The 25,805-nt window shown below is 39.9% G+C and overlaps 1 protein-coding gene across 2 annotated transcripts in view; it reads left to right on the top strand.

Moving 5' to 3' along the window:
- ATP8A2 (ATPase phospholipid transporting 8A2) overlaps positions 1-25,805 on the top strand; it is a 638,305-nt gene that overhangs the window by 459,310 nt on the left and 153,190 nt on the right. The window contains exons 29-34 of one of the 2 annotated variants that reach the window (XM_019525446.1): positions 1,166-1,288; positions 2,978-3,056; positions 7,365-7,415; positions 8,024-8,085; positions 8,387-8,443; positions 14,330-14,437. In XM_019525446.1, coding sequence (XP_019380991.1) covers positions 1,166-1,288; positions 2,978-3,056; positions 7,365-7,415; positions 8,024-8,085; positions 8,387-8,443; positions 14,330-14,437 — 480 coding nt within the window. The remainder of the gene's footprint in view (positions 1-1,165; positions 1,289-2,977; positions 3,057-7,364; positions 7,416-8,023; positions 8,086-8,386; positions 8,444-14,329; positions 14,438-25,805) is intronic. The other variant, XM_019525447.1, reaches the window with a different exon arrangement.

The raw sequence follows: 25,805 nt of genomic DNA, 5'->3' as shown, positions 1-25,805 counted from the left end.
GAAGTCTAGCCCTTCAACATGGCACCCAATGCTAGCTAATTTACCCTGCTTCTTGCTGTGGAGCTCTGTGCTGTTGTAGCTAGACTGTTTCTGGTGTCACATGCAGTGTAGTCATATCCTGGTACTCGGTAACTTGAGCATTCTGTAGTGTCATGTAGTGTCAGAGGCACCTTGACTTGGTTTACTTCTATCACAGTCCAGACCTAAGTGTAGAGATTGAAAAAGCCCAGAAGCCAGAATGGCCTTTAGTTTTTTTACCAGAAGTTTTTGTGTTATTTGTACATTTACTTCATTAATATCTTAAACATTTTTTTCTAATAAAACAAATGAAAAAATTAATAACGGTTATAATTGCAACTGTATTTTAAATCAGTTTCCTGCAAAGCTTTTCTACAAAGCACATATTTACTCACATAGCACATGGCCTTAAATAACATACTCACCTTGTTTTGGGATGGAAGAATGAAGAAAAAAAGCTTTTTTCCAAAATCTTAGTTGCAACAGCATGGGTTCAGAATGAAGGCTGCACCCAGGCAGAAGGGGCAAACCTCACTCCTCAGTGTTGCTTAGTCTCTAGCTGCAGTTTTAGAAATACAATTCTAATGCTCAGTGACTGCAACATGGTTAATACTAACTGTGACCCTGAAGGGTACACTGCCCTGCCGTCTGGGGCTGGGAGAGAAGCCTAGTCCATGGCAGGCATTACAGGGAGGAGTTACGTGGCTTCAATTCCAGGAAATCAGTTTCCCCACTTAAGGCATGCACCCCAATTTTGGAGTGCTAATTTTGGAGTAAAAAATGCTTGTGTTAAGCCAATAAACACAGTATGCACCATCCTTTCTTTTCCCTAGATCAATCTTAGTAAGACTAGATTAGCTGGTTAATAATATGAGAAGCTAATCAATTCATTTAAGCTTCTTCATGGACAGTAAGAGTTAGAATTACCCATCATACCTTCTTTTTGTACTTAGTTTAAGTACAGTAATAAGCATTATGAATATTTGAAACTTGGGTTAGACTACAAATTAAATTATTCCCACTAAAGTCAGTGAGACCAGGATTCCACAGACCAGGATTTCGCAATAATTATGGAATGTTATTTGGGACCAACTCACAAAGGTAATAAGGATTTTTAATTGGTGTTTTGTCGGGGGGTGTTTTATAGATTTTCACAGCATTGCCACCCTTCACTCTGGGAATCTTTGAGCGATCATGTACACAAGAGAGCATGCTTAGATTTCCCCAGCTATACAAAATTACTCAAAATGCAGATGGATTCAACACACGGGTAAGGGAACATGTTCTGCTTTTTGCTTCCATTTTTCTTTTCTAAAGAAAACTAGTGGTAAATGTGACTTGCAGTTGCATTTTTTTCAGCCTTAAAGATCTTATTCACTACTGTGCTACTCTGGTTTTTTGTCTGTGTAGTACCCTTGAAATCAGGATTGTCCTTGCGGCCTATTTCTTTCCATGGATTTTGTGTTGTTTCAGAATAACTTTTATGAGCAATAACTAGTAGAAGTGATCTGAACTAGAATGCTGGGACTAGGTACAGACATTCAAAAAGCCCAAGGCAGAATCCGTCTAATCGATCAAAATCAACCTTATGCAGGGTTCTGTAAGTGGCATAAGTTAGTTAGGACCAAACAGAGCACATGATCATCCTTCGGTGGGAAGGGAGGCATGCGGGCGGCCTGCACTGGTTGAGGCCAGCAGGTTGGGACCATTCCTGCACACCTCCCAGTGGGCTTCCCAGACTGCTGGAGACTGCTGAGCGCAGCTAGTGGGCAATTGGCTGCCAGGTCCATGTGGCAGAGCTGCTGGTTGCCGCCTCCACCCCCTGCTGCCTGGCTGTAGCTGACAGCTGGCAGGAGGTGGGGCTGGGGATAGAAGCTTTCCTGGCTTGGCTCTGGGAGAGCCAGAGCAGGGTCTCTGGGGCAGAAGCCTCTACTACCCTCTTCTTCCCACCCCACTGCCCAGCTGTGGCTGAGAGCTGGTCAGAGGTGGGGGTGAGGGAGGGGAAAAGCAGCCTAGGGGGCTGGTAGACAGCAACCTAACTTGAGTTGGTAGGGGATCTGATACAGAAATTCTATATACTGGTCTAATCTAAATTGATCAAGTCTGATACCACATTGATCCAGGTCTATCTTAGACTGGGTTCTGCCATAAACCACTCTATGTGCACTGAAATTCTGTCTGGTAATGTGTGTAGATGGTTTAAATGGTCACTTATACTGGTTTATGTGTACTGTCTGTACCTGGCCTGGTACTAGTTCCACCTAAATTTGTGGAACATTCAGGTTAGATCCATATCTGAACATGCACTTGCAAGTTTCAGTTATCTCAACTTAGAATATATGGCCTATATAAAGCTTTTAGAGAGCTGGATGAGCTCCACATAGGTTTGTGTTTCCTGCTGATAGATTGTCACCACCCCACCTCCTAGAAAACTTTTAAAATTTAAGAGGACTTTATTTTTCTTGTCATTGAAGAGATTAAGAAACCCAAGCACTTCAGATTCTGGGAGGTGTTTGTTCTTTAATATGTGAAAATAAATATTATCTTGACATGAAGCAAAATCTAAGGTAGTTCTGGTCAGAGAGAACAGAAAATAAAGGTTTCTTTTCATTCTACTGATTCCATCCTGTTTACCATCAGGACCTAGCAGAGTTTTTAAGTGTATAATCCATTTGCCCTTGTTATAGTGAATATGTTAAGTCATAATAGGTTTGCAGAGTGCAGCTAAATATATTAAAAGAAGGAAAAAAGCTTCAGTCAAAGCAGTGTTGTCCTGTGGTATGATAGGAATTAGATAAATAGTGGATGAGGAAGTACATTTTAGAAAAGTTTAAGTATTCCAGTTTAGGAGAAATATTGCACTCGGCAGCGAAACTTCACAATGAGATGTTTGTTGGGAGTTAGAGAGAGGTCAGGAGTTTTGGAGGCCTCCTGACTTTCTTGGTTTGCTTTCCCTCAGGTTTTCTGGGGTCACTGCATCAATGCCTTGATACACTCCCTCATTCTCTTCTGGTTTCCACTGAAAGTGCTGGAACATGGTAAGTGCTTCATTATTTCTAATGTTAGCAAGTGGTGTTGAATCTTATGAGTGCCAATGTGCTTACAGAGCTGGAGGTCACAATATGTTCTAGGAAATCTAATGATGATGGGCACTTCAGCAGGCTGTAGCTGCTAGACTTGCCCATTTATCAACCCCAACTCTCAGAAGCCACTCTCCTTGCATTTGATATGGCTATCTCCCTTATAGTGGCTTCCAGACCTAATCTTAAGTAAGTGTATGACCAAAAGAAGCCTTCCTGAGACATACTTTAGTTCCATGCCAAAAAGTCTATTTTCTTTCCTTTTCTAATGTATTCATTCCTAGAGTTGCATATTGCACAGTATTTTAGAGTCTGTTTATTGTAGTATAGTATAAATGTAGTCTATTTTTAAGCATTTTATATCCTTACAATAGGGTAACATTTTGCCTTGTATCTTCTCAAGTATTTTAAATTCTACAGTAGCCATTTCCTAAATTGCCACCCAAATGCATAGTAATTCAGAGAGAAGTCCTCAACCAACTCTCAGAGAAATCGGTGGAAAAATGTAATCAACTCTGGTGGAAGTGGATCCAGTCCAGTGTTTGGACTATTCAGCAAATAAGATTTGCTATACCAGATAAGACTGGTGTCATTAGGTCTCATATCCTGTAACCTGATATATTAGAGTTGTACATAACCTGTTACAGAATGCTGTAAATGATCAAGAGATACTGAAGCTACCCTTATCTACTCAAGAGACAATTAGTACTTTTTTAAAGTGAATTTCCATCAGAAAATGCAGATTTATTTAAACTTAGTATTAAACTTTTGGTAGTCCAGGATAGAAGTTCTGAGGAAGGAGGCAGAAGAGAGGTGGGAGAGGTGGCAGGAAAAGAGAGTGTGAGAGTGACCCTGAAATAACCAATAATTTTGAGGGCACTCATTAAGTTAGGGCACTCATCTGGGCAGGGGGAGAGCCAGGTTCAAGCTACTTATGTGCCTAACTTAGAGTAAGACCTTGAATTCTGTATGCCTCTCAACCCAGGTGAATGCCATAACTGCTGAGTGGTTGACTGCATGTGGGTGGGTCTGTCTTTTTTTCAAGAATATTTTGGAGGGCCTTTGTTTTAGTTCACATGTGAAACAGGAAATTTTTGAACTCTCAAAACACTTTGACAGGACAGGAAAACTATTTCTCACCCAGCCCATGATGGGATTACTCCTATTTTTGACCATACATAATATACATAACAATCAGTATTATTTTTGGGTAAATTAAACAGCTTCTCTAAATTTAACCACAAATTATTGTGGATTGATTTCCCCAGAGGTTCCAATAAAGGAAAATGTATTTATTTATTTATTTTTCTTGTTTGTTCTGTCCATAAATTTAAACTTAAGTCCAAGTGCTCATTTGAAGGGAAAGAGCTTTAATTTGAGCAAATGCAATAGCATGACTAGAACTTTCCTCCCTCTCAAATAGCAAGAATTCCCTGTCTGACAAATTATGCTAAATCTGGGCAGACAGTTCCTTTTATTCTCCAAAGAGAGATGAATACAAAGTTTTCAAATGTCTTTGTATTTCTAGGTCAAAAGAGTTTTTAAAGCTTCAGACAAAATATTTCACCTGTCCTGGGATGGTCTTTAATGTTTTGAGTTCCTTTGGATGCAGAGTGCACATGTTTGAGGAATGGGCAATTGTATAGATAGCCCTACAAATAAATATTAACTACACATCCTGATGATCTGCTCCATTAACAGAAATATCTTTCCTTTCAGGACCCCAGGGTTTCCAGAGTAAGGTCATGAAATTCAGTGTAATGTTACAATATTTAAAACAAATCTAATAATTATATTGAAAATTACTTGAATACTTTAGTAAGTCCCATGATGATGAACCAGAGTAGTGCACAGTCAGAGTTACTGGGCAGGATTGCTCTTGATCCATGATAACCAGTACGTCTGTACATAAGCACCTTTCACTGTAAACTGAAACAACAGACACTCAAGTAAGCAGATTCTGGCATCAACAGGAATGCCTGGAAAGAAAAGTCTTGATTCTCCATTGCCCTGCCCTTTTCGTTTCACTGAGATCAGTGAAAGGCAGAGAATAATGGGTATAGAATGTAAGTGGTATGATTTTACACTGGTGGAATGATTACACAAGGTGAAAGGCAAAGCTAATAGAAAGTTAGGACCAGTGAGTTCGGTGGGGAAATCACTGAGGTGATACAGATGCCAATGCCAAGAAACTAACCAAGCTGATTCAGAAGCAGGTTTAAATCATGCAGCACCTCCAGTAAATATGACAGTTACATTTGTCTAGCTCCATAGCCAGCTTAACCCAAAAGGGACCTGAAATGCCTTCAGTGCCAAGTCATGGGATAACAGACTCAGAGGAAGAAAAGTGAGCTAAGATTCTGACCCCCGTTGATTCTTTAGCATAATTTCTTCACAATGATTGGGCAGTGAATCGGGACAGGGTACACCGTGTAACTACTTTAGTTGAACTGTGAAGGTACAGACACACATAACACCTGAACTGTTCCAAGAATGTTATTGATTGGGAACTAGTTCACAGTTGTCCCTGGACAAAAGTGTCCAGATGTACACTGGTAAGGTTTCTAAGTGGAACCCTCACCTTTTGAGGGATTACATTGCAATTGATATGCAGCCAGAGTGCAGGAGTAACCAAACCATTGTGCCTTCCAGGGAGAAGTGGAGGGGTGGCCAGGTTTGGGGTGTGTGCTTGTCTCCTGCTTTTGGTTCTTGGGAGGATCGTGTGCTTTGAGGGTCCCCCAAGATCTCTGTGACTTTTCAACCACTACCTTGAAAGCTGTACTATCAGTTTCACCTCCTAGCTAAAGACTCTGGACTTTTGGGTGCCAGGCTCATTTGGAGTGAGGGGAGGAGTAAGCCTCACAGCTCCCCCATCCTTTGGCGAGCCCTCCCCCCTCACTCCAAATGACCCTGGCACAGAGTTTCTAGCAGGGAAGTGAAATTAGCAGGGCAGCTTTCAAGGCAGGGGTTGAAAGACAAAGAGATCTTGGGAGGCCCCCATGCAGCCACCAGGGGCATGCAGCCCTGAGGAGCCACACAGACTCTGGTTACCTGGTGCTGCAGTGGATGGAGCAGGTGCTGAGAGGCAGCAGGAGATGGGGCAAGATTCTTACCTATTTTGGGGACTTAAACTAGTCTTTGCTTCTGCTCCCATGGCACAGTGTGCCTGCCTTAGCTGGTGGGGGAGCTGGGACTGAAGGTTTGGGCTGTACAATCTTGCCTGCCTTCTAGAGCAGCCCCTTGCCCTGCATGTGGTTCTACTTTTGCTTTGTTTTGTTTTGTTCTTTGGGGGGAGGGGAGGCAAAGGTGAAGAACAATACAGTTTGGGGTGCCTGGAGCACTGACCAGACACTAGGTCAGGGGCGGGCAGTTATTTTGGGCGGAGGGCCACTTACTGATTTTTTGCAAGCCATCGAGGGCCACATGACAGGCAGCCAGGGGCAGATGAATATTAATTTTCTAAATGCTTTAGGGGCCCCGGGGGCATGATAGTACAGCCTGGCGGGCCACATCGGCCCACGGGCCACAGTTTGCCCACCCCTGCACTAGGTACAGAATGTTCTGTGTCCCCACGTAAGATTGAGGCACTTCACGAAGGACTGGCTCACAGTAGTATTTGATTTTCCCAGTGTGCTTTTGAAACATTCCAGGAAGTTTAAGCCAGTCTTAAGTGACCTGTATGTCTAGACTCCTGGAGTTATAGAGCATTTGAATCATTACATCTGTTTATACCCTGAGTGATTGCAAATGTCTTTTTACCTGGAAAGATCACACTTTAATGCACATGTGAAATCAAACTTTTAATAGTTTTGTCCATTTAACAAAAATTTTGAGTGATTTAAAAAAAGCACAATAGAGTTTGAGAGAGAGAGCCAAGATTTGGAGACTCAGAGTGTTGAGGAACAGAATAGAGCTATATCAGCAGAGCTCAGTAGGGGTGCTGAAAAGAGCCACTGCTGCCTCTTAAATGAGATTTGAGGTCAGTGTAAAAGGACAAGTTATATCAATAAATGATCTCAGTTTACTAATACAAGGTCCAGGCCTTCAAATCAGTCTGGTAAAGTGGTGCCACTTGCAGTAGTTAGCTATTCATGGGATCCAGCTCAAAATTTTGTTTTGGGTCCCTTTCCACTAGACTGTTGTATAACTAAGCAACTTGAACCCTGTAAAATTATGAATAGTGATCATGCTTGGGGAATGTTTTGAAAGGTTCCATTCAGCGTGAGCTCATTTGGCATTTGAATGGTTGTTATGTGTTTTTCATAGGCCTCCATGTATATTCAACAAGACTAAGTGGACATTTGAAGTATTGCCAAGGTTGGCCTTTTTGGATGATAGATTAACGTGTACTCACCCTTCTGCACACTTTCTGACTCGAGAAAGGGTGTGTCTAAGACTGAATGCCTTTCAGTTAATACACTAACACCCTTTAAGATGTTTTAGGCATTACATGTACCCATTGCAGACACATTTTTGCTTCTCCCTTTCTAAATCAATCCTATTGGCTACAAATCATCTGATTATATTACAGCTTTATTTCCAAGGAACAGCTATTACAAAAAATTATAGAAGTGTCAAAAAGCAATACACCATGACACAGCGAATGTGGTGAAATTCTTCAGCTCTCTTTTGGCAATTTGTATGGTAATGCCTGGCAAACATTCCCTCTCACTAAAGCAGCTTCTAACCACCAGGTTTTGTGCGTGGTCTTTTTGAGCATATAACAGTTGAAGCTGTCGCTAACACAACTGCTCTGCTACCAATCTCCCTCACACAGCTGTGTAAAGAATTCTGAGAGGTTTAGGCACTCTGCAAAGACAGTTTCAGGAGAGATTTTCAAATCCAATTTATTCCTTTAAAAGTCTCCAGACTGTTGACATACAGATCATTAAGTTTGGTGATAAACTTTTTTCTTTCTCTTTCAGATTCTGCATTCACAAATGGCCAAGCAATAGACTATTTATTTGTTGGAAACATAGTTTACACTGTAAGTTCCTATCAAGTTGTATCTGAGCCATTACAGTGAATATTATAATTGTTTTGGGTGATGCTGGTAGAAATCAGAAATAAGCTTTATGCGCATATGATCAAAATCAAACCCAAGTTACATGTGTGCTAAGTATTATCATTCATTTTTCTTTTCATTCCCTTCTTGAGATGTGTAGTAGACCAGATTTCCTAAAAATATTGTCTTCAGTAGTATGTTGTTTTTAGGAGAAAGGAGAGTTGAAAATCTATTCTGCATAAATACAAAAGATAATTTTCCCTCATATTCTTTCTTTCTGTAGTATGTTGTCATTACTGTTTGCTTGAAAGCTGGTTTAGAAACCACAGCATGGACTAGAGTAAGTATTCCTCAGCATCTTTTTTGTTATTCTTTTAACTATATCTCTTTGTGGCACACTGTATATTTTGAATATGAAAAAGGTACAGAAATGTTTTTCTTAAGTAATTACTTAAATAACTTGGGAACATAACCTGTTACATACTCTATATGGAAGTAATGCACAACAAAAAGGTGTCCAGTAAATGAGCAACTAGTGTGTGATCCAAAACCCAATGAAGTCAATAGAGAAGAAAAACATTAACTTCAGTGGTTTTGGTTTAAAACTTTGCTTTATGTTTATATACTTGCCTGTTTTGTTTTCTGTTTGTTTTTTTCCCCCAAATATTGTCAATTTTTGTGAACCAGAACATGTGTGTTAGATCTGAGGATAGTTGAAAACTGAATGCATTCTCTGCACTTCAGGGACTCATGTCATTTACTGAAATGACTGATCACCCTTTGCTGTCCAAAGGGTAGATCCAGAGGTGCAGCTAACTAGTTTTGAGCCCTGGACAAACCTCCCTAGGAGGGTCCCAAGCATTGGGGAGCAGGGGTGGGGGAGGCTGATTAATCTTACCTGCCCTGGGGACTCTGGCTGTTGCTGCTGTGTTGCTTTCTGCCCGCCCTGGCAGTTGGTGTCGTGGTGTCCCATTCTCAGCTGCCAACTGCCACTTCCACTGCCCAGCTCGTACTGACAGCCACCACTCCAATGCCCCCTCTAAACTGGTGTCATGGTCAGCCATCCCAAATTACAGTACCAGGTAGATACTCCATGGTGACTGAATCTACAGCAATTCCCTTCTCAAATCCAGTGATTTTCTGCCTTGAATACCTCTCAATTTATTTTTGCTTTTAAAAAATGTTAATATTCAGAAATATTAAAACCCAAATTTTGGATTATTCCATTTTTTGCTCCCAATTTAAAACATTTTTAAAGAGTCTGTTGATTTTCAGAAAGCGCGAAACCTCCACATCCTGACTCTCAGGCTTGTTTGAAATTGAGCACACTAAAAACAAGACCCATCTGAAATTGTAGGCCCTTCAGTATTCCTCACTTTCATAAGTGTTAACAGTTACAAAATCCTTAGGATAGAAGCTGTGTCTATTTTAAATGTCTGTAACATGTGTTGCAGTACATTATTCTTATTTCCAGAGCAACAGTCAAGTTACACAGCAATGCAGTCTGGTATTCAGAGTGCAAGCATGTGATTGAAGGAATTCTGGCTTCTTGTGCCATTGAGACCCTGTTCTCATAGACTCCCCTAACGGGCTTGACCAAGTCTCTTAACTTCACTGCCTCAGTTTATCCAATTTAAAAATCTTTCATAGGCCCACTCTACACATGCAGGTATAGGAGCCATGGGATCTAATGTGTGATCCACACAATCACACAGCTTGTCATGTGACACATGCATTAGATCCCATTATGCTTTATTTCCAGTGCAGAAGCCTGATCCTGGGCAATCCCTGCATTGAAAAGAAGCAGGCTCCCACAGCTGGGAGCTCCCTCTACTCAATAAAAACCCTCCACTCACTGTCTGCTGCCAGGCAGGAGGGTGATCCCTGCTGCCCCCACTGCATAGCTCCCCTGCCTGGCCCTACCTCCTGGCTCTTTAAAAAATAAAATAAAAAGTCCCGTCTCGCTAGCTGCTGCAGCAGCCGTCAGGGCTTCTGGGGGCTTGTGGCAGTGCCCCCATAGAGCGCAGGGCAATGGGGATCGCCCCCCTTCCTGGCAGCAGCCAGTGAATCAGGGCTCTTTTTTTTTTTTTTTTTAAATAAGAGCCAGGAGCTGGGCCAGCTGGGGGGCAGCTATTGACACAGCTGGGAGAGCAGGCCAGGGATTGGGCCTGTCTGATTCAGAGATTCGGCTGATTCGGCTGAATCGATTCAGGGCAGTGGTTCAAATCACTGTCCCCCGAGCCGGCCGAATCCGAAGTGAATACTAGCCGCTTTACACAGGCCTAATGCACAGCCCTACAACTAATGGGACTCTCAGTCCCAGCAACTGTAGGGTGCTGCTGCGATCTCCCATCCTTGGGGCGGGGTGAAGAATCCCACAGCTGGGAGATGACAGGAGCTGTGATCTTCCAGCTACTGTGTGCAGTCCTCCCGCAGCTGAGAGATGGCAGTGGCTGTGCTCTCCCAGCCCCATGGGTGCACTGTGCTCCCCAGGGATTGGAATATCTCAGAAGCTGTAGTCTCTGAGCTGTAGACTGCCTACCTGTGCAATTAAAGCTGGATAGAACCCAACTATAAAGTTATATATTTTCAAGCAATAACTGTAAATGGTTGGACATTTTAAGGCACCACAGATATTTTGCACGTGTAGCAAGTCTAAATTTATTGTAATTAACATGGTAATTGCATAATAGATAGAACGCGTAGAGGGGACCTTACAGCCCTTACACAGGGGCTATTAGGGTTAATGATTGTGCTTTAGATTGAGGATGAAAAGTGCTATTTAAGTGGTTCATTTTATTTAATACCTCTGAATGTGTCAACATCCTTTGCCTTGTTTCCCCATCAGAAAACAATGAAAGGCCACAAGCGCTATATTTCTCATGTTGCCTGTGCATAGGGGTTTTTATTATTATTTTTCTTCAGGGTTGCATCATTTTAACATGAAAAAGCACCTGTTAAAAACAAATGTATACTACCACAAATTTATAAGTGAACAAAAATCAGACATATGGGGCTTCTAAAAATCCTATTATATTATGAATATTTTTTTTTCTCACCTCTTCTCTGGCTAATAATCCCATGTGAATGAAAAGGCACCAATTTCTATTCACTTCTTTTTCTGAATTTAGCCAAAAATGGTACTTAAGTTCAGTAAATCCCTGTGGTGATAAATTCTAGAATTTTATGGAGAAAAGTTTAGAACGGGTAAAAAAAAAAAAAAAAATTCCTCATGGTTTGCTTCTTCTTTCTGTTGTTTAAATGCAACTAATGTTTCTGGTTGGGTTTTTTTTCTTCTCCTTGATTTAAAAAAAAAAAAAAAGTATCTAAATATGCAGTTCTGAACTCATCGTTCAAAGCTTGGGCATTGTAGTAACTTGCTTCATCTTGGGCTTGATGTTGGTAACAATTATTGTTTCAGCTGCAAGTGAATCAACACATCAAGAACCTTCAAATTACTCAGAGTATTAAATGTATGACTTTGAGTTAAGCCTCTTCTCCATCATCAAGTGGATTAGTTACATGTGGTTTAGCCTCAAGAGTAAGGGGGAGAGAGAGACTCCACCAACATGAAAAACATGATAAGTTCAAATGAACACTCTAAATAAATGACCAGCCTAGTAACACAGCACTTCTTATCCTGACTTCTCTACTAGATAGGGGATAGAGAAGAGGTCTCGCTAAAGGTAGTTCCACGATGTACAGCAACAACTTCACAGTAGCAACATTTAGAATTTCTCATTTTTTGTTTATATTTAATGCTGCAGAAGTGTTGATGAAACACTTATAGCTCAGTTTCTTGCATCAGAAGATATTGCAGAATAATTTAGATAAATATGACTCAGAAAATAGTTAAAAAGAGAAAACTAGAAACCATGGGACAGGTTTTCATTTGACTTGCATCTATCATTTTTTCTTACATTCCACATATCCCCAAATAAGACATACACCTTGTTTGGGGAATGCACAGCCATGAAGATGAGGATGGGAATGTTAAAGTTGTTACGAAATTAAGCATCTCATGAAGTGAGTGAAGAGAAAAAGAGGTAATATAGAGAGAGCAAGTGGTGAACACTTCTTAAGAAGTCAAAGAACAGCCATACAGATTTTCTCCTGGTCGTTTTTATTCGTACTGTTTTTGTATCCTCAAGCCTTTAGTGACTTGGAGCAGAACATTCAGCCTGAGCTGTGCTGAGTCTGCTGGCTGATTATATGAAATTACTGTAGCTCAGGGGGAAAATCAGTCTTTCCTGAAAAGATGACATTTTCTCAGTTCTTTCTTTCCCACCCATGTAAATTGCACTTTTCTTTAAAGATGAGCTCCTGCAGCAATTTTACAAGGGCTGTATTTTGGGAGCTGCTGAGCACCCTCGATTTCCACTGAAAGCCCCAGTGTCAGAGAGCATATATGTACATCCCCAAATCCATCCCCAGCATTCACATGTTTTTCTGAACTAGAACCAAGGTCAGTGAGAGTTGATGACAAATGACAACTTGTGGGCTTGAACCCACTGCAAACTGCTGGTAGCTTTCACCTGGCTTCAACTGATGGAATTTGTTCTGGGAGCTTGAGTCATTTTAAAGTGAAATAAATATTTAAAACTGTTGCCAGAAAGGCTTCTTGGGAGGCAGCGTGGTCTGGAAAAAAAGCACAGGTTTGGCAGGGGGAGCTTGTGAGTTCAATTCTCTGCCCATGGCTAATGCCTCCAGCTTTCAGCTTCAGTTCTGCTGTCTATAAAACTGAGTTAATATTTTCAGATCTCCCTCATCAGAATGCTTTTGGGGTTAAATAGTTAATATTATAAAGCAACTTGAGCATACTTAGCTGTATAAATGCTTAATATTATAAGAAGTTGAAATTTTACTATTAAAATGATTTATTATAAAATTCTGTGCTAGTTTGTGTTACATCTTTGTTTCCTTTTAGTGATTTCAGTTTTGCCTTTTAACTCTCTATAGTCATCAAACTGCTCTATGTATGCATAACACTGCCAACGGGCACAGTTAGTTCTATGTGAAATACCTGATGAGGGTCTAAAATGTTTACCTTGGAGTAGTAATCAACTTGTTCATAATGTGGACTAATGTTTCTTTCAGTGCATGATCATCATTAAAATAAATTTATATTAATAAGAAAATACTCTGAATGTCTACAGTTTCTTTCATTCTAGGATGTTAAAGAACCTTACTAGCATTAATTTAGTCTTATGTCCTTAATATAAAGCAAGTATTATCAAATTTATTTAATGGGTGAGTAAGTTGCAGCACAGGGAGTTGAAGTGATTTGCCTCCCCTGCCTTATCGCAGTAAACTCAGTGACAGTTTCAGAAACGGAACCGACAAGTCTTGTCTCATGGTCCATGTCCTTTAGTGACTAGATAAGTCTCTGTCCTTTCTAAATGGCCCCACCTGTGAGTTGTACCACATGAAGCAGAATGTACTTCTTCAGTATTCAAAGTATTCAAGTGTTCACCTCAAGTCTCACAACTCTCCTAGTCCAACAACACATGGAATTGTGACATCACACCATCTTGTATTTATTCAATATATGCTGTACACTTGTTTTGATCATGTTGCTTTGATGTGGCTTCCTTTACTGTCATCCTGTCTGGTTTCTTTGTTGTTTGCATTTTTTTTAATTTAAACTGTGGACTCTTTTGGTGTCTTACATATCTGCATCTCCTCTGGCACTCGTTTAAAAAAGTAATCAGTAAATAATAGGTTATGCTTATTGTTATTAACGTGTAAAACGAGAATGTGATTCTTCCGGAGTGAAGGTTTCTTATTGGAGCACCTGGCTTATCTGTATACATTCTGTGATGTAATGAATTAGTGAGTATGACCTTTAACCCAAGCCTTTGAAAAGGTTCACCTGGGTATCTTTACCTAAGCCGGTGTGTACCAGGAGGAAAATAGAAACCAGGAGTCAGACTAGATAAGTCAGAGTTTTGAGAGAGTCTGAGTTTCTGGAGCTACAAAAAACAGATTGGCTGAGAAGGCTATGTGTCTTCTCTGTCATGGAGAAAAAATTAAAGAGAGGAGCTGTTATGTGCTGTTTAAACAACCTGTGCTTCTGGCCTAAAACCAAGTACAGTATATAGCTGCAAGTGAGACCAGCAGAGACCTGAATGGAAAAAGAGTGAGTAGAAAAAGAAAAATAATATCTGTTAAATAGAGAGTGGTACTATGTTTACTCCATTTCTCTCTCTCTCTTCTGTCCTTACAGTTTAGTCACCTGGCAGTCTGGGGAAGCATGCTGCTCTGGCTGGTGTTCTTTGGAGTATATTCTACCATCTGGCCCACTTTCCCCATCGCACCAGACATGCTTGGGCAGGTTAGTTTTAATGCTCGGGTATGGGAGATTGGTGGGCATTCATCTTAACAGCAGCATTTTGCCTTCAGTACTTTAGACAAGTTATGATATCAATTGTGCTTCTACAACAATAAAATGATTCCTGGAAAAGAAAGGCCTGCAATAAGTGTACTTAAGTTGTATTTAAAAACTCTTCTGTGTTTGTAAAATTCAGTACCGATTTGACTTCAGTTATATACAGTATTTAAAATGTGAGGCATATACTGTATGGAAGCTTTAAGTTGACTTGGGTGGATGCATGATAGTGCCTTTCATTCCTACTATTCCTTGAGATTTGTGTAGTAATGAAGGGTTGACAAAATGGCAGACTAATACTTAATATTTTTAAAAATATAGATCCTCTGCCTGTTTGGTTTTCTATTATTCTATTTTCCTTAACTTGTTAAAAATGAACAAAAACTACACCTGAAAACAACTCGTGGGATCACCAGGAGTTAGAAGGGAAGCAGATATATTATTGGTCCCTTTTTGCAGCATTAGTGGAGTTTTGGATTTGTTGATTCAATGTCAGTTGAATTCCAGGTGGTAAAATTCTCCCTTTGGTGTCATTATTTCAACCCTTGGTGAACTGATTGAATCATGAGCCTGTCAAAATCACTCAAGAACCCAGAGACAGGATTTAAAATTAGAAGCTCTTAGGAACAATGGAGGGTTAATAAATATACAGTAAAATGCCGTTTAGAGCAAACAGAAAAGTAATCCGGGTCAGTAACTATTAAAAATTATTTTGCAGCAAGTTTGGAGTTATAAAGATCTAAAGATTTAATTTGTAAAGATGTTACTCTATATAGAGAGAAAAGGAAAAAACAGAATGATAGGAGTTTTACCAAAGCACCTAAGCACATTTAATTTTTATAAAATGTCATCCTTACATATCAGAAAATATGACAAGCAAAGCATCACAAGCCTAATGAATGATGTGTTATCACATAATTTCATGTAGTAAACAAGAGCAACTCTAGCATCATTCTGCTTCAGGATGGTTTGGGCCTAATAAATATTTTATTATATTGTGGTACAATGCAGAGGATAATGGAGGTTGTAGTATATTTTCATGGACAGCTTTCTAAAGCAAGGAGAAAGAGTGACAGCTGACAGCATGGGATCAGCTAGCATATGACTGACAGAGACAAAACCAAGTTCCTTTGATAGTGTTTCTTAGCGGTCCTCAGTGTGTTTCACAATGTACTTTTGCATCAGCAGCTCTTACTCACATTTCCATAAATTAAGCTGAAATTTGATTTAGAGTATCACACGCAGCTATGAATCACTTTTGCAGTCCACCACAGCAGACTTGTAATGCCGCCATTAATGCATCAGAATTTTTAATGTGCAAATGTCAGGGTATGCTAGTCCTGCGTATTAGAAGGCTCAGACTATGGGGTTTCGAATGCAGTATATTTCAGAGGACTTTTTTTTTTTATTGCAACAACAAAAAATCCAGCATCATAGTTGTGGTTAACATCTGTTCCAGCATAACCCACAGGTCCCAGAACAAAGAAACATGGTGTTATGTAACATTTTATTTTTGCCTCAGTACTTTTTGGAAAATGTTTTTCTATTTAAACTATGTTATTTTATACTCTTTTTGGTTTTCTGAAACAAATGATATCTTGAGGTATGTCATTAATATCTTGCTGAGAGTAAAACAATACTGTCGATTATTCTTGTAAAGAGCACAGCATTTACATTGTGAGTGACTGAGTGAGATCATTAAGTGTAGTCCAATATTTGTGGAACTGTGTTCCTGGATCAGTAATCAGCTCTCAAAGATGTTAAAGGGTTGTTCATCATCTTAGCAAGAATACAGAAGAGGTTTGTGGGGAAAGGGAGTTAGACTGAATGTTCTGTGTGGGTTTCAGCATAAGATTACTTTAAATAATACCATCCTGTCATAGTGTTGTTACATATTTTTCTCCTTCCAAAAATGAAAGAAGATTCCTAAGTTAGAGGGAACTTGTGTAGAACCTGCCGTAACTTGCACAAAGGCTCTTGAGAAATCAGTTGCTATCATAATACCAATCCATGGTCAAATGACCTGGGACCATACTTGGCTCGAGACTGCAAAATGGATGGTTTTACTCATTTTCCCAGACTAGTTGAAATATTCCTTTGTTCCTGTTGTTTTGCTTTCTATGGTTGTAAGTAATCAAGATGTACAAGAAAGTGGGAAATGAAGAACTTATGTTTTATTTTTTTTTAAAAATCCTTCTTCATTATTGCATTTATCAACATTATATATAGATAAAATCAATGTTTAAACAGAATACACCTGCTGACTTTTAATTAAAATGCTAAACTAGTGCCCATATCAATGAGCATTTCCCACAGTGAGTCAAAAACATGACATGCAAAACATTTTATTTCATTCATTCACTGAATACTTGCATGGAGACTCTTGGATCGTTGGGCATCTGAATAGATGTATTGTTTCTGCTGGGGTTTATTAAACCATTTTGCTTAAGTATTTCTTTCTCTTGTCCATTATATTTGGAGTGTTCTCACAGAGGGGAAATATCGTTTAGCTTGGGGGCAAAGGGAAACAACTACTAGAATTAAAGAATTATTCTCTGCTATCAAAGAGACAATGGATTTTTTTTGTTTCCTTTCAAGCACTTCATAATACAATAAATGAAACATAATAATAACAAGACTAAGCAGTGATAAAATCCCAGCTGAACTTAATGGAAGCTTTCCAGTAATAAAAGACATCTGAAACTGGAAATAAAGTAGAAAAATCTTTGGTAGCTTTGGGGGCTTTTAAATCTATATGATCCTTTTCCTAAACAGAACCAGAAGTGGATGAGTATACCTCCTAAAGGCTTAACATGATCTATGCTTGGTCCTCTTTTTTCTGGAGGGTCTTTGCATTATTTTAAGAAAAAATCTACCTTTTATTATTCTCACAAGGTAGTAGCATTCAAGAAGGGAAGCGATCTACCCTCCCTGTCTCTGCTTGCTCTTTAGAGTCAGGCGCATATACCAATTTGGACTAGATTTTTGAGTGAATGCTTCTGGAAGCAAACCATGTTACACACATTTAATACCAAGCTGATCTTTTTGCCATTTCTACTAGGTAGAAGTTACTGGCACAAGTAGACCTGGACTGTTTCTATTTTTTCTTCATTATATATTTTGGCTAGATAGTGCCATTAAGAGAAGACGGTTGCTGAGAGATACTGCCCCAGGGATAGCACTATGTGTTTCCCAGATATGCAGAAACTTCTTGCCGCCTTCTGAACTCCTTCTGGGGCTGCAGCTATTAACCCCAGCCAACCTGCCTAGTTGGCTAGTGGATCAACCATAGCTCTGTCTTCCTACCTCTTAGGGGGGACTGGAACAATTCTGCCAGTTCCTTAACTGAGTCACATAAGTGTTAGGAGAAGAAGCGGCTTGTACTTTTCTATCAAATGAATGCCCTTTGTAAAGTCAAAGCAGACAGGCTTTGGGCCTGTATGAATGAGAATAACATATGGAGTTCCACTGGCTAGAATAAAAAGAAAATACAAGCCCTATCAAACGTTAGGTCTTAATCTGTGTACCAGCTGGGTCAAGACGACTCCCAATCCTTTCTTTTCCCATGTTATACTATTGTTTACTTAGGTGCTTTATGGGAAGCTTATGCGTTTCTCTGAAGCATCTGGCAGTAGGTATTGTTGGAAGCAGGAAACCATTATCTGTTCTGGTTTTGTAATTTCTATATCATCTTCTCCATGTAACCCTCTTACATTTGTCTTTGCCTCATGAATCAATTAATCCTGTCATTAAAAGTTCTCAAAGGTGATTTGCATAATACATACGTTTCACTATCAACTTTTTATTTTTTTCCCATTCTTTTTAAAGAGTTTCATCCTGTGGTTAGTCTGTGGTGTGAGGCATTCAGTGTTTTGGAGGTTTTTTTCTCACTAGATGATATGTTGTATGCAATCATGTCTAAGACTTAGGGATTTAAGGCTTGTTTTGACTGAAACCGTGCTATCGTGCACACAGATTGACGTTGCCATTTCCACTGCCTTATAGATTCGAGGTCATTTACCGAAGTTGTTGTTGGAAGGACCAGAATTGGTACTGTACCTTAGTGTATGTGTCCACTTCTAGCTTCAAACACTTGTGCTTACAGAAAAAGAGGGACAAAAACTAAGAAAAAGCAAGAGGAGATTCACTGACACATTGACCAAAATCATATTTGAATGCATCAGCTTTGCCATTATTAAGTGAAAACAACTCAAGGGTCAGGGCCATTTCAGTGGACCTCCTGCATGCATATATACTTCGAGAGATTATTCCAGTCTCTTGTAGCAATGTCAGTCTTATTTTTTTTTCTTTTTCCTATTTTGTTTTTCAGAAGTCCACTTGGGCTGAATTAAATAAGGTTCTAGGTGCTAGATCCCTCACTTGGCAGGTCTTTGGCTCCTACATAACAGTTTAAGAAAGATATTAAGGCTGCTCCCCTTTCTATTTTTTTTACCTGAGACTATTAAAATCTATTTTGAAACTGCTGTGGAGTGTCCTCTTCCATGTCCCATGGTAGTGCTTTGGTAGATCTATTTGTGCCAAAAGTATGGCAAAAGAGAAACAGTTATCTATACTTGGCAGAAGCTTCTTTACATTTCCTGCTCAGGTTCTGGTAACCTGATGTAGCCTTCCTCAGTCCTTTCATCAGATGTCTAACTTTTGTAGAAATAATGGTTTGACTGGCCAGGACTGTGAAATTATGGAAGAAACTATTGGTTATGCATACAGTGATTTTAACTAAAATTTAGGATGATTATAATGCTGGACTCCTGCTGAATTTATATTAATACTAAGTAGTGGGGAAAAAAGGAGCCTGTGCAGAAGATAAGCCTCATTTTTTTTCTCAGTGCTTCATATTCTTTAATATTTCAGTGGCCATGATAAACCAGCTTCATATTGCTGTTCTTCTAAATCTTTACTCAGCTGTTGACAATTTTACAGCTTAGTGTACATACTTGTGTTTTCCTGACTATCTTTGCTAGTCTCTTTTTTCAATTTATTTTTTTCTTGAGGTTTCTGTTGTTGCTCTTTTTGGTTTCTCATATTTCCACACTGTTTGGCCCTGGTTAGAAAACCGGGCCTTTTGTTTGTGATTCGTTTGTGTACAATCACTTGCACATTACGTGGTGGTGTCAATGTTTCAGTCTGTGGAAACTCTGCATTCAGATGTTAGTCAAAAATTAGACTTCTGCCTGCAAAGTGAAGTTCACAGTGCCTGCTGATCTTGTTTATTTTTATTATTATGCACAGTGGGTCTCCATGGCATTTGATGTGGTTTGGGAACTTTTTTTACTGGAGATTTGGACTGTTTTGAGCAGACAAATTAGGGTAGAGTAATGAAGTATGCATACATTTTTAATCCTATCTGCTGAGGGAATGGTTTAGTTATTTTTATAATCTATGAATGACTTTAATAAGCAAATCTGCCTTTTTAGGTCTCTGACATTGTCATGCTCTGGTATTCACCCCTCAGAAAAGATCAATGAAATGACATTACAATAACTTTTAAAGATGCGTTCTGAATGTAAAATAATCAGAATACACATGCATTGTTTTCTAAAACCCCAAAACACCTCCCTGGCAAATGACTCTCCGATCTCTCCTGGATGTTTTTTTTATCGCTGCACGATAAATTTGTTACCCATGAATGTACACCTCAAGGAGGCCTTAAAGATGTGCTGTTCATGCAGCTGTGCCAAGATTGTGTCAGCTTTTCCAAAATAAAAAACCCCTGTTTTCCTAGGGTTAAACTTGGGCTACAGGAATTCACCCAGGTCTCAAAGCTGGTAATAAATACCAAAAATTGGGTCAGCTTTCATCTGCCTCTGATTTTTGGTTGTGCAAATCTTGTTTGTTCCATTGTGCAAAATCACTGGCTGTTTTTTCTTCTTTTTCTTTTTTTTTTTAATTTATTTTAATGTGATTCTGTTGAAGTTTCAGTGAGTTTGAAAAAGAAAATCCATCAGGTTGTATGTAAAAAGTTGCTCATATTTTTCTTCAGGTACAAAATCAAGCGATAATGAAAGGAGGACTATGTAAATCAATAAAGGTTATTGGTGTACATGGAATACAAGCATATCTTTTTAGTATGTTTTATGTCTTATACCATTAAAATATTTGATGAATGCAGCTAATAGATTTGGAAATGTGAAAAATGGGAGATAATGAGCATCATTGATTGAATTCTCTTCTTTTGGCACCTTACCTTATACCCCATTTGCAAGAATTTACCTATAGGACTAGCACATTAAATAGATGTTCAGTTAATAAAGTGTAACTTGACTATAGGTAAAATTAAAGGGTCAGACTCTTTGAAAAGAGTTTAACAGGCCAGCGTACATGGAGCTTTAACCACAGTTTTAAACACTGTTCCACTATGGTCTGGACCTTATCCACAATGTCTGGCCAAACCATGTTTAGAAATCAAGTAGCTATAACCATGGTTAAATGCCGTTCCATAACTTATATTGGAATGCATTTACATGAGTAGACAAGGCATTTACACCTTTAGATAATTGGCAGACCATCCAGATGTTTTGCCTTTGGAGTCAGACATAGCTCAGCCCATGAAAACAGAGAAGTCAGCCCTTTAACTCAGACCTGAATTACAGTTCTGTGGTAATGGAATGTGCTCTGAAAAATCACATTATTATTCACATTTTGGAATATGAAGTTGCTCATGATCATTTATAGATTTCTCCCAAATCATTTATCTTTGCGTTTAGATTTTATTTGTGGGTAGCAAAGCTTATTGCATGTTTTTGGAGAGATGGTCAGAAAGTATCCGAGTGAGTATTTTCTTAATTAAAAACAATTGGCTTTTTTAATTCAAAAAAGCAACTACTGTATTGTGCTGAAGACTGTGTGCACAAATATCAGTTCTTACAAAAGCTCTCTGGATTTTCAAACATGTTGACAGGAAAGAATGTTGAAACACCAGTTTCCATACTGGCTAGGTCATCCAGTATCCTGTCCCTGATAGCAGCCAGTACAAGGTTTATAAAAAGATCCAAGCCATTCTGTAGTAGGCCTGCTAATATTGGCATTAGCCATATTAGTTCCATAATTTCTTTGCTGGGCTATTGGGAGATTTGTTGAAATAGCAGTGTTGTGAGGTGAGATGATATCTTTTATTGGACTAATCTGTTGGTTGAGATTGGAGATGAGCTTTCAGGCTTTGACCACCCTTCATCAAGTGTGGGAAAGAAGCAGTCCATTTCCAAGTTGAGTACAAGTTAGAACAATTGCTTTAGTTCAGCCTAGTTATGTTCATGAATTTGACCATTTGAAAGGGAAGTTTTGTTAGGCAAATCATATACAAAGTAACTGCAACCCTTTATGTACAACCCATAGCAGGAAAACTGGAAAATTCTCCCAGCTGAGGATGGGACAGAACAATAGGACAATGTAGGACAACCTGGGGCTGGCAGTCAGCCTTCAGGTAGCTGTTTCAAGTTGCATTTGAGTTTCCTTGATTTCTTCCATCAAGGCAGCTGTGCATCATGGGTGGAACAGATGAGTCAGATATTAGATACTTTTCTCTTTTGTTTAAGTGCTGTTTTCTTATTATTTATGTGCTTTGCTTGCAAAAGGAGAAATGAAAGGAGTGTCATGTTTTTGTTGGGGTTTTCATATTTGTGTTGGGCTTTTCTTTGTGCTTCGTTTCCCACCCCTCTCAGAGTTCTTGTTTTCCCCAGGCTTAATCACTGCTTGCCATGTTGTTTAGCTTGGATTTTTCTGAACAGGCAGGTCTAGTCATTTTAGATGGAAAAATATTTCCAGATTAATTTAAAACATGCCTTTATTCCCTTGCAGCCCTACAGTATTTATCATGATTTATTTTACTTTTTAAAAATCTGCACTTTTAAGGGCAAAATTTGAAACCAAGCTCCAAGGAGTCTCCATTATAATATGCGTACATTACTAGGTGCACATGGACTCTAGAAGCAGAGAGCTTGGCAGCAAAGCAAGCCCTTCTGAACACCCCTCATATTGTTGCAGGTCAATCGTCCCCATATATACCCCCACTGCCTCCCAATTAACCTGTACTGGCAATGGTAATGATGCTTCCCTCATTTCTATTGTTGATAAGGATAGCCATGTTTGAAACTATTGTGATCTTGATATGCCAAGCAATGAGCCACCTAAGCTCTGGGGATGTGGAGCTGGCCCAGGTTTGTCAGTATAGCTAGGAACAGAAATTGCACATAAACCAGTTTAAGTGATTGGAAACTGGTTCAAATCTGTAACACCACAGAAGTTCAGTTCACATAAATCACTTTCAGAATGACTGAAAGTGGTTGAAAACGAACCTGGATGGATGTAGCATCAGACTTAACTGATTTAGATTGAATAGGTTTATTGAACTTCTGTCCCAGATCCCCTCCAGATTCAAGCTGTCTACTTTAGCAGAGCAGGGAGGCAGACTTTAGCAACCCCCCAGCTTCTGGCCTGGGATGCTGCGGGCATGTGGCTACATTTCTGGAATCAAAAGTGAGTGTCTGTTCCATTTGCTTATTGGTTCAATCTACGCAGTTTAAACTAACCTGCAAAGGTTGAAGCAGTTCAGCCTCAGGCTTTTTTGGCTGTCTGTACTTAGCCAACATGTACAGTTGTCTGTTTCAGGTTAAGATCTGACCCTTTATCCTCTATCCACCACACTATGGGACCTTCTGGGGTAAGTTCCTCAGACTTTTCAGGTAGAGCTTTGTCCCTTTTTAAAAATACTTATGCATTAGTCCAGAGAGAGAGAGATGCTACATCCACTGATTAGTTAGCTCAGCTGGGAGGAGAGACAACCATGTGCCAGTCACTGCTCCAATGAATATTAAATGGACAGCAATAACAGAAGAGATTGAAGGTGACCCACTCAAGAATGCTCTATAGTTGGGGTGTCCAGCGTCTGAGCCGTTGGGGGCCACACTAAGTGAGCCACAGGCCACTGAGCTGTTCACTGTACAGACACCACCCCCACCTCCACAAACCTGCTGCTCTGTGTGCCTGTATGGGTACTCTCCCCACCCCCACTGCTGTGCTGTGGGGGCACACAATTTTTCCTCCCACCTTCTGTAATACGTGCCCTTGCAGGCACCCACCATTGCTGTGCCACACGGGCATGATCTCCACTCAGTCCTCCTGACATGTGGCCCGGACTTGCTCTCTGCTCCCTGTGCTGTTCCACGCTGCCCTGCCCTCTAGGGCAAGAGTGAGAAGTGGCAGCCAGAGGAGGGAGGAGGAACCTAGAAACTGTATCTAGCTGTTGTTGCAGCTGGTGCAATGTTGGGAGTGGTGACTGAGTGAGAGTCTGAGGAGGTTGAATTTTAACCCCTGGTGGGCCATATGCATCTTGTGGCCCACCACTTGGACAGCTGTGCTCTGCAGCATGGTGTTTAGGGCTCTTCTCGTGGAAAACAAAGAGGTGAATGGAAGTACATTGAGAGAGAAAGGATGTGAACACAGGTATCCTATATTCTGGATCAGTGCTGTCATCACTGGATAAAAGGGTAGCACAGTACTAGCATCACCACCATTTTGTGTGCTCTTTAGGTAAAAGTGGTGAATTTGACTCAGTTTTGCAAACAGGTTTTGGATCAAACTGAAAGTACATTTTTTTTGGCAAATATATTCACTGAAAAAAAACAATTGTGCAGCCAAATAGGAGATACTTGTTCCATTCACAGAGTAATTTAAGCACTGAGTGTAAAACATGAGTCTAAAAATTACAATGATACCAGATAGCTCTCAGCCTTTTAATCAGAGAGTATCCAGTGGTGGTCCTGAGAGTAGAACACTATGTAGGCGGTAGTGGGTCAAGGTATAAAATCTCTAACACTTTCAAGGAAACTGTTGATTTTCTTTTTAGCTCAAAGAAATCTGGAGGGGGGGAAAACAAAGGGTCAATTTTGCTAGAAGGCTCCAAGAAAAGATGACAAAAAATTAAAATTGAGAGATGCCTGATAAAGTTTAATGAGTTGGTATGGGAAGGTGCTTTCAGAACCTAAAAACATTACAAGCTTCCCCATCTCAACTGGCAAAAAGCTATAAGTTAAGAGTTCAGACTAAAAATGCTCAGTAATAGTATGTTCAGAAGGACTAGGCAAGTCGCATGAGGAGGGGAGAGGGGAAGTAAGATTTAAAAATCTGTTCCCAGGGTCCTAAATTTCACTTAAATAGGAAAAAATTAGTAAGTGCTACTAATGTACCAAAAGGGGATTTGGATTTGGGCCAATTGGTTAGAATCAGTTGTTTTAAAAAAGAGTATGTCAGTAGTAAATAGAGTCCAGACCCAAAGCAGAAGTCTGGGTAGCAGGAAAGGAGATGCAGAGCAATCCTGAACTCCCCCGAAGGAACCTTAAGAAGAAGCTCAATGGGGGGAGCAGGGGAGGGCACGAAAGATCTTGCGTGTAGGTTTGTGTTGTTTTTCCATAGAACTGTATAACTTGTGCTGTTTATGAGTTGTGTTTGTGGTTTAGAAGCATCTTAGCAAAGCCTGTGTGGTTTTGCTTTTTTGCTTCTGTACAATCTTTGAAAAGCTGAACAGTAGAGAAGAGTGCCCGTTTAGTTAGGAGAAGCTCTGGGATTGAATGCTTTATCTACTGAGGAGACTCGTAAGGGCAAACTGGTCTTGGGGCCCACAAAGATGTAGCATTCAGAAGGTAAGGAAGTAAAATTTAGAGGGTCTGTGCAGCTGTAACCAGTCTGCCTTATTTACATGCACAGTGGTGCAGGTTTTAATTCCAGGATCACATACTTCACCCCCCGCCCCTGCCTCTGCCCACAAAGCTGCCTTTCCTCATTCACTGTGGAGGAAGAACCTACCCTTAGGGATTGGGTAGTGAAGGAGGCTCTTGTCTGTTCCTCCACCCTCCTCCTGCCCAATTCCCAGTTTTGGTCTCCTTGCTTAAATACCCTCTATCCCCAAACTCCCAGTCTCTATCCAGTCAGTTTTAGTCTCCTTTTCCCCCAAACTCTGTTTCTTTCCCCCTCCATTCGAGTGTATCCTTGGCTCACTGCTTCCATGTAGTTCTTGTTTTTTCTGCCTTTAATTCATTGTCTGTCCTCTGCACTTCCAGGGCGTCAGCAGCTTGGCATGCCACTGTGAGTAGGCACAAAGGTTATGCTTGATCTGTTGGAAGAAGTGAAGCCAACTTCTTTGCTTGCTTATAACCACAGCCTACCTTTAGAACAAAGGTGGCTATAACTTTTGAGGGGACATCTCCTGAGAAATGCACTGTCCATTTTGCCAAAGTGGCAAAATATGTTTTACTTGTGAGTAAGCATCAGGTTTTACAAATATACAGAATCACTTCAAAAA

The sequence above is a fragment of the Gavialis gangeticus genome, unplaced genomic scaffold (assembly GCF_001723915.1).
Source record: "Gavialis gangeticus isolate Ggan-Ray unplaced genomic scaffold, GavGan_comp1, whole genome shotgun sequence".
In the NCBI taxonomy this organism is placed as follows: Eukaryota; Metazoa; Chordata; order Crocodylia; family Gavialidae; genus Gavialis; species Gavialis gangeticus.
Note: the sequence above shows the minus strand (reverse complement) of the source record. Positions and strands in the feature narration are given on the sequence as shown.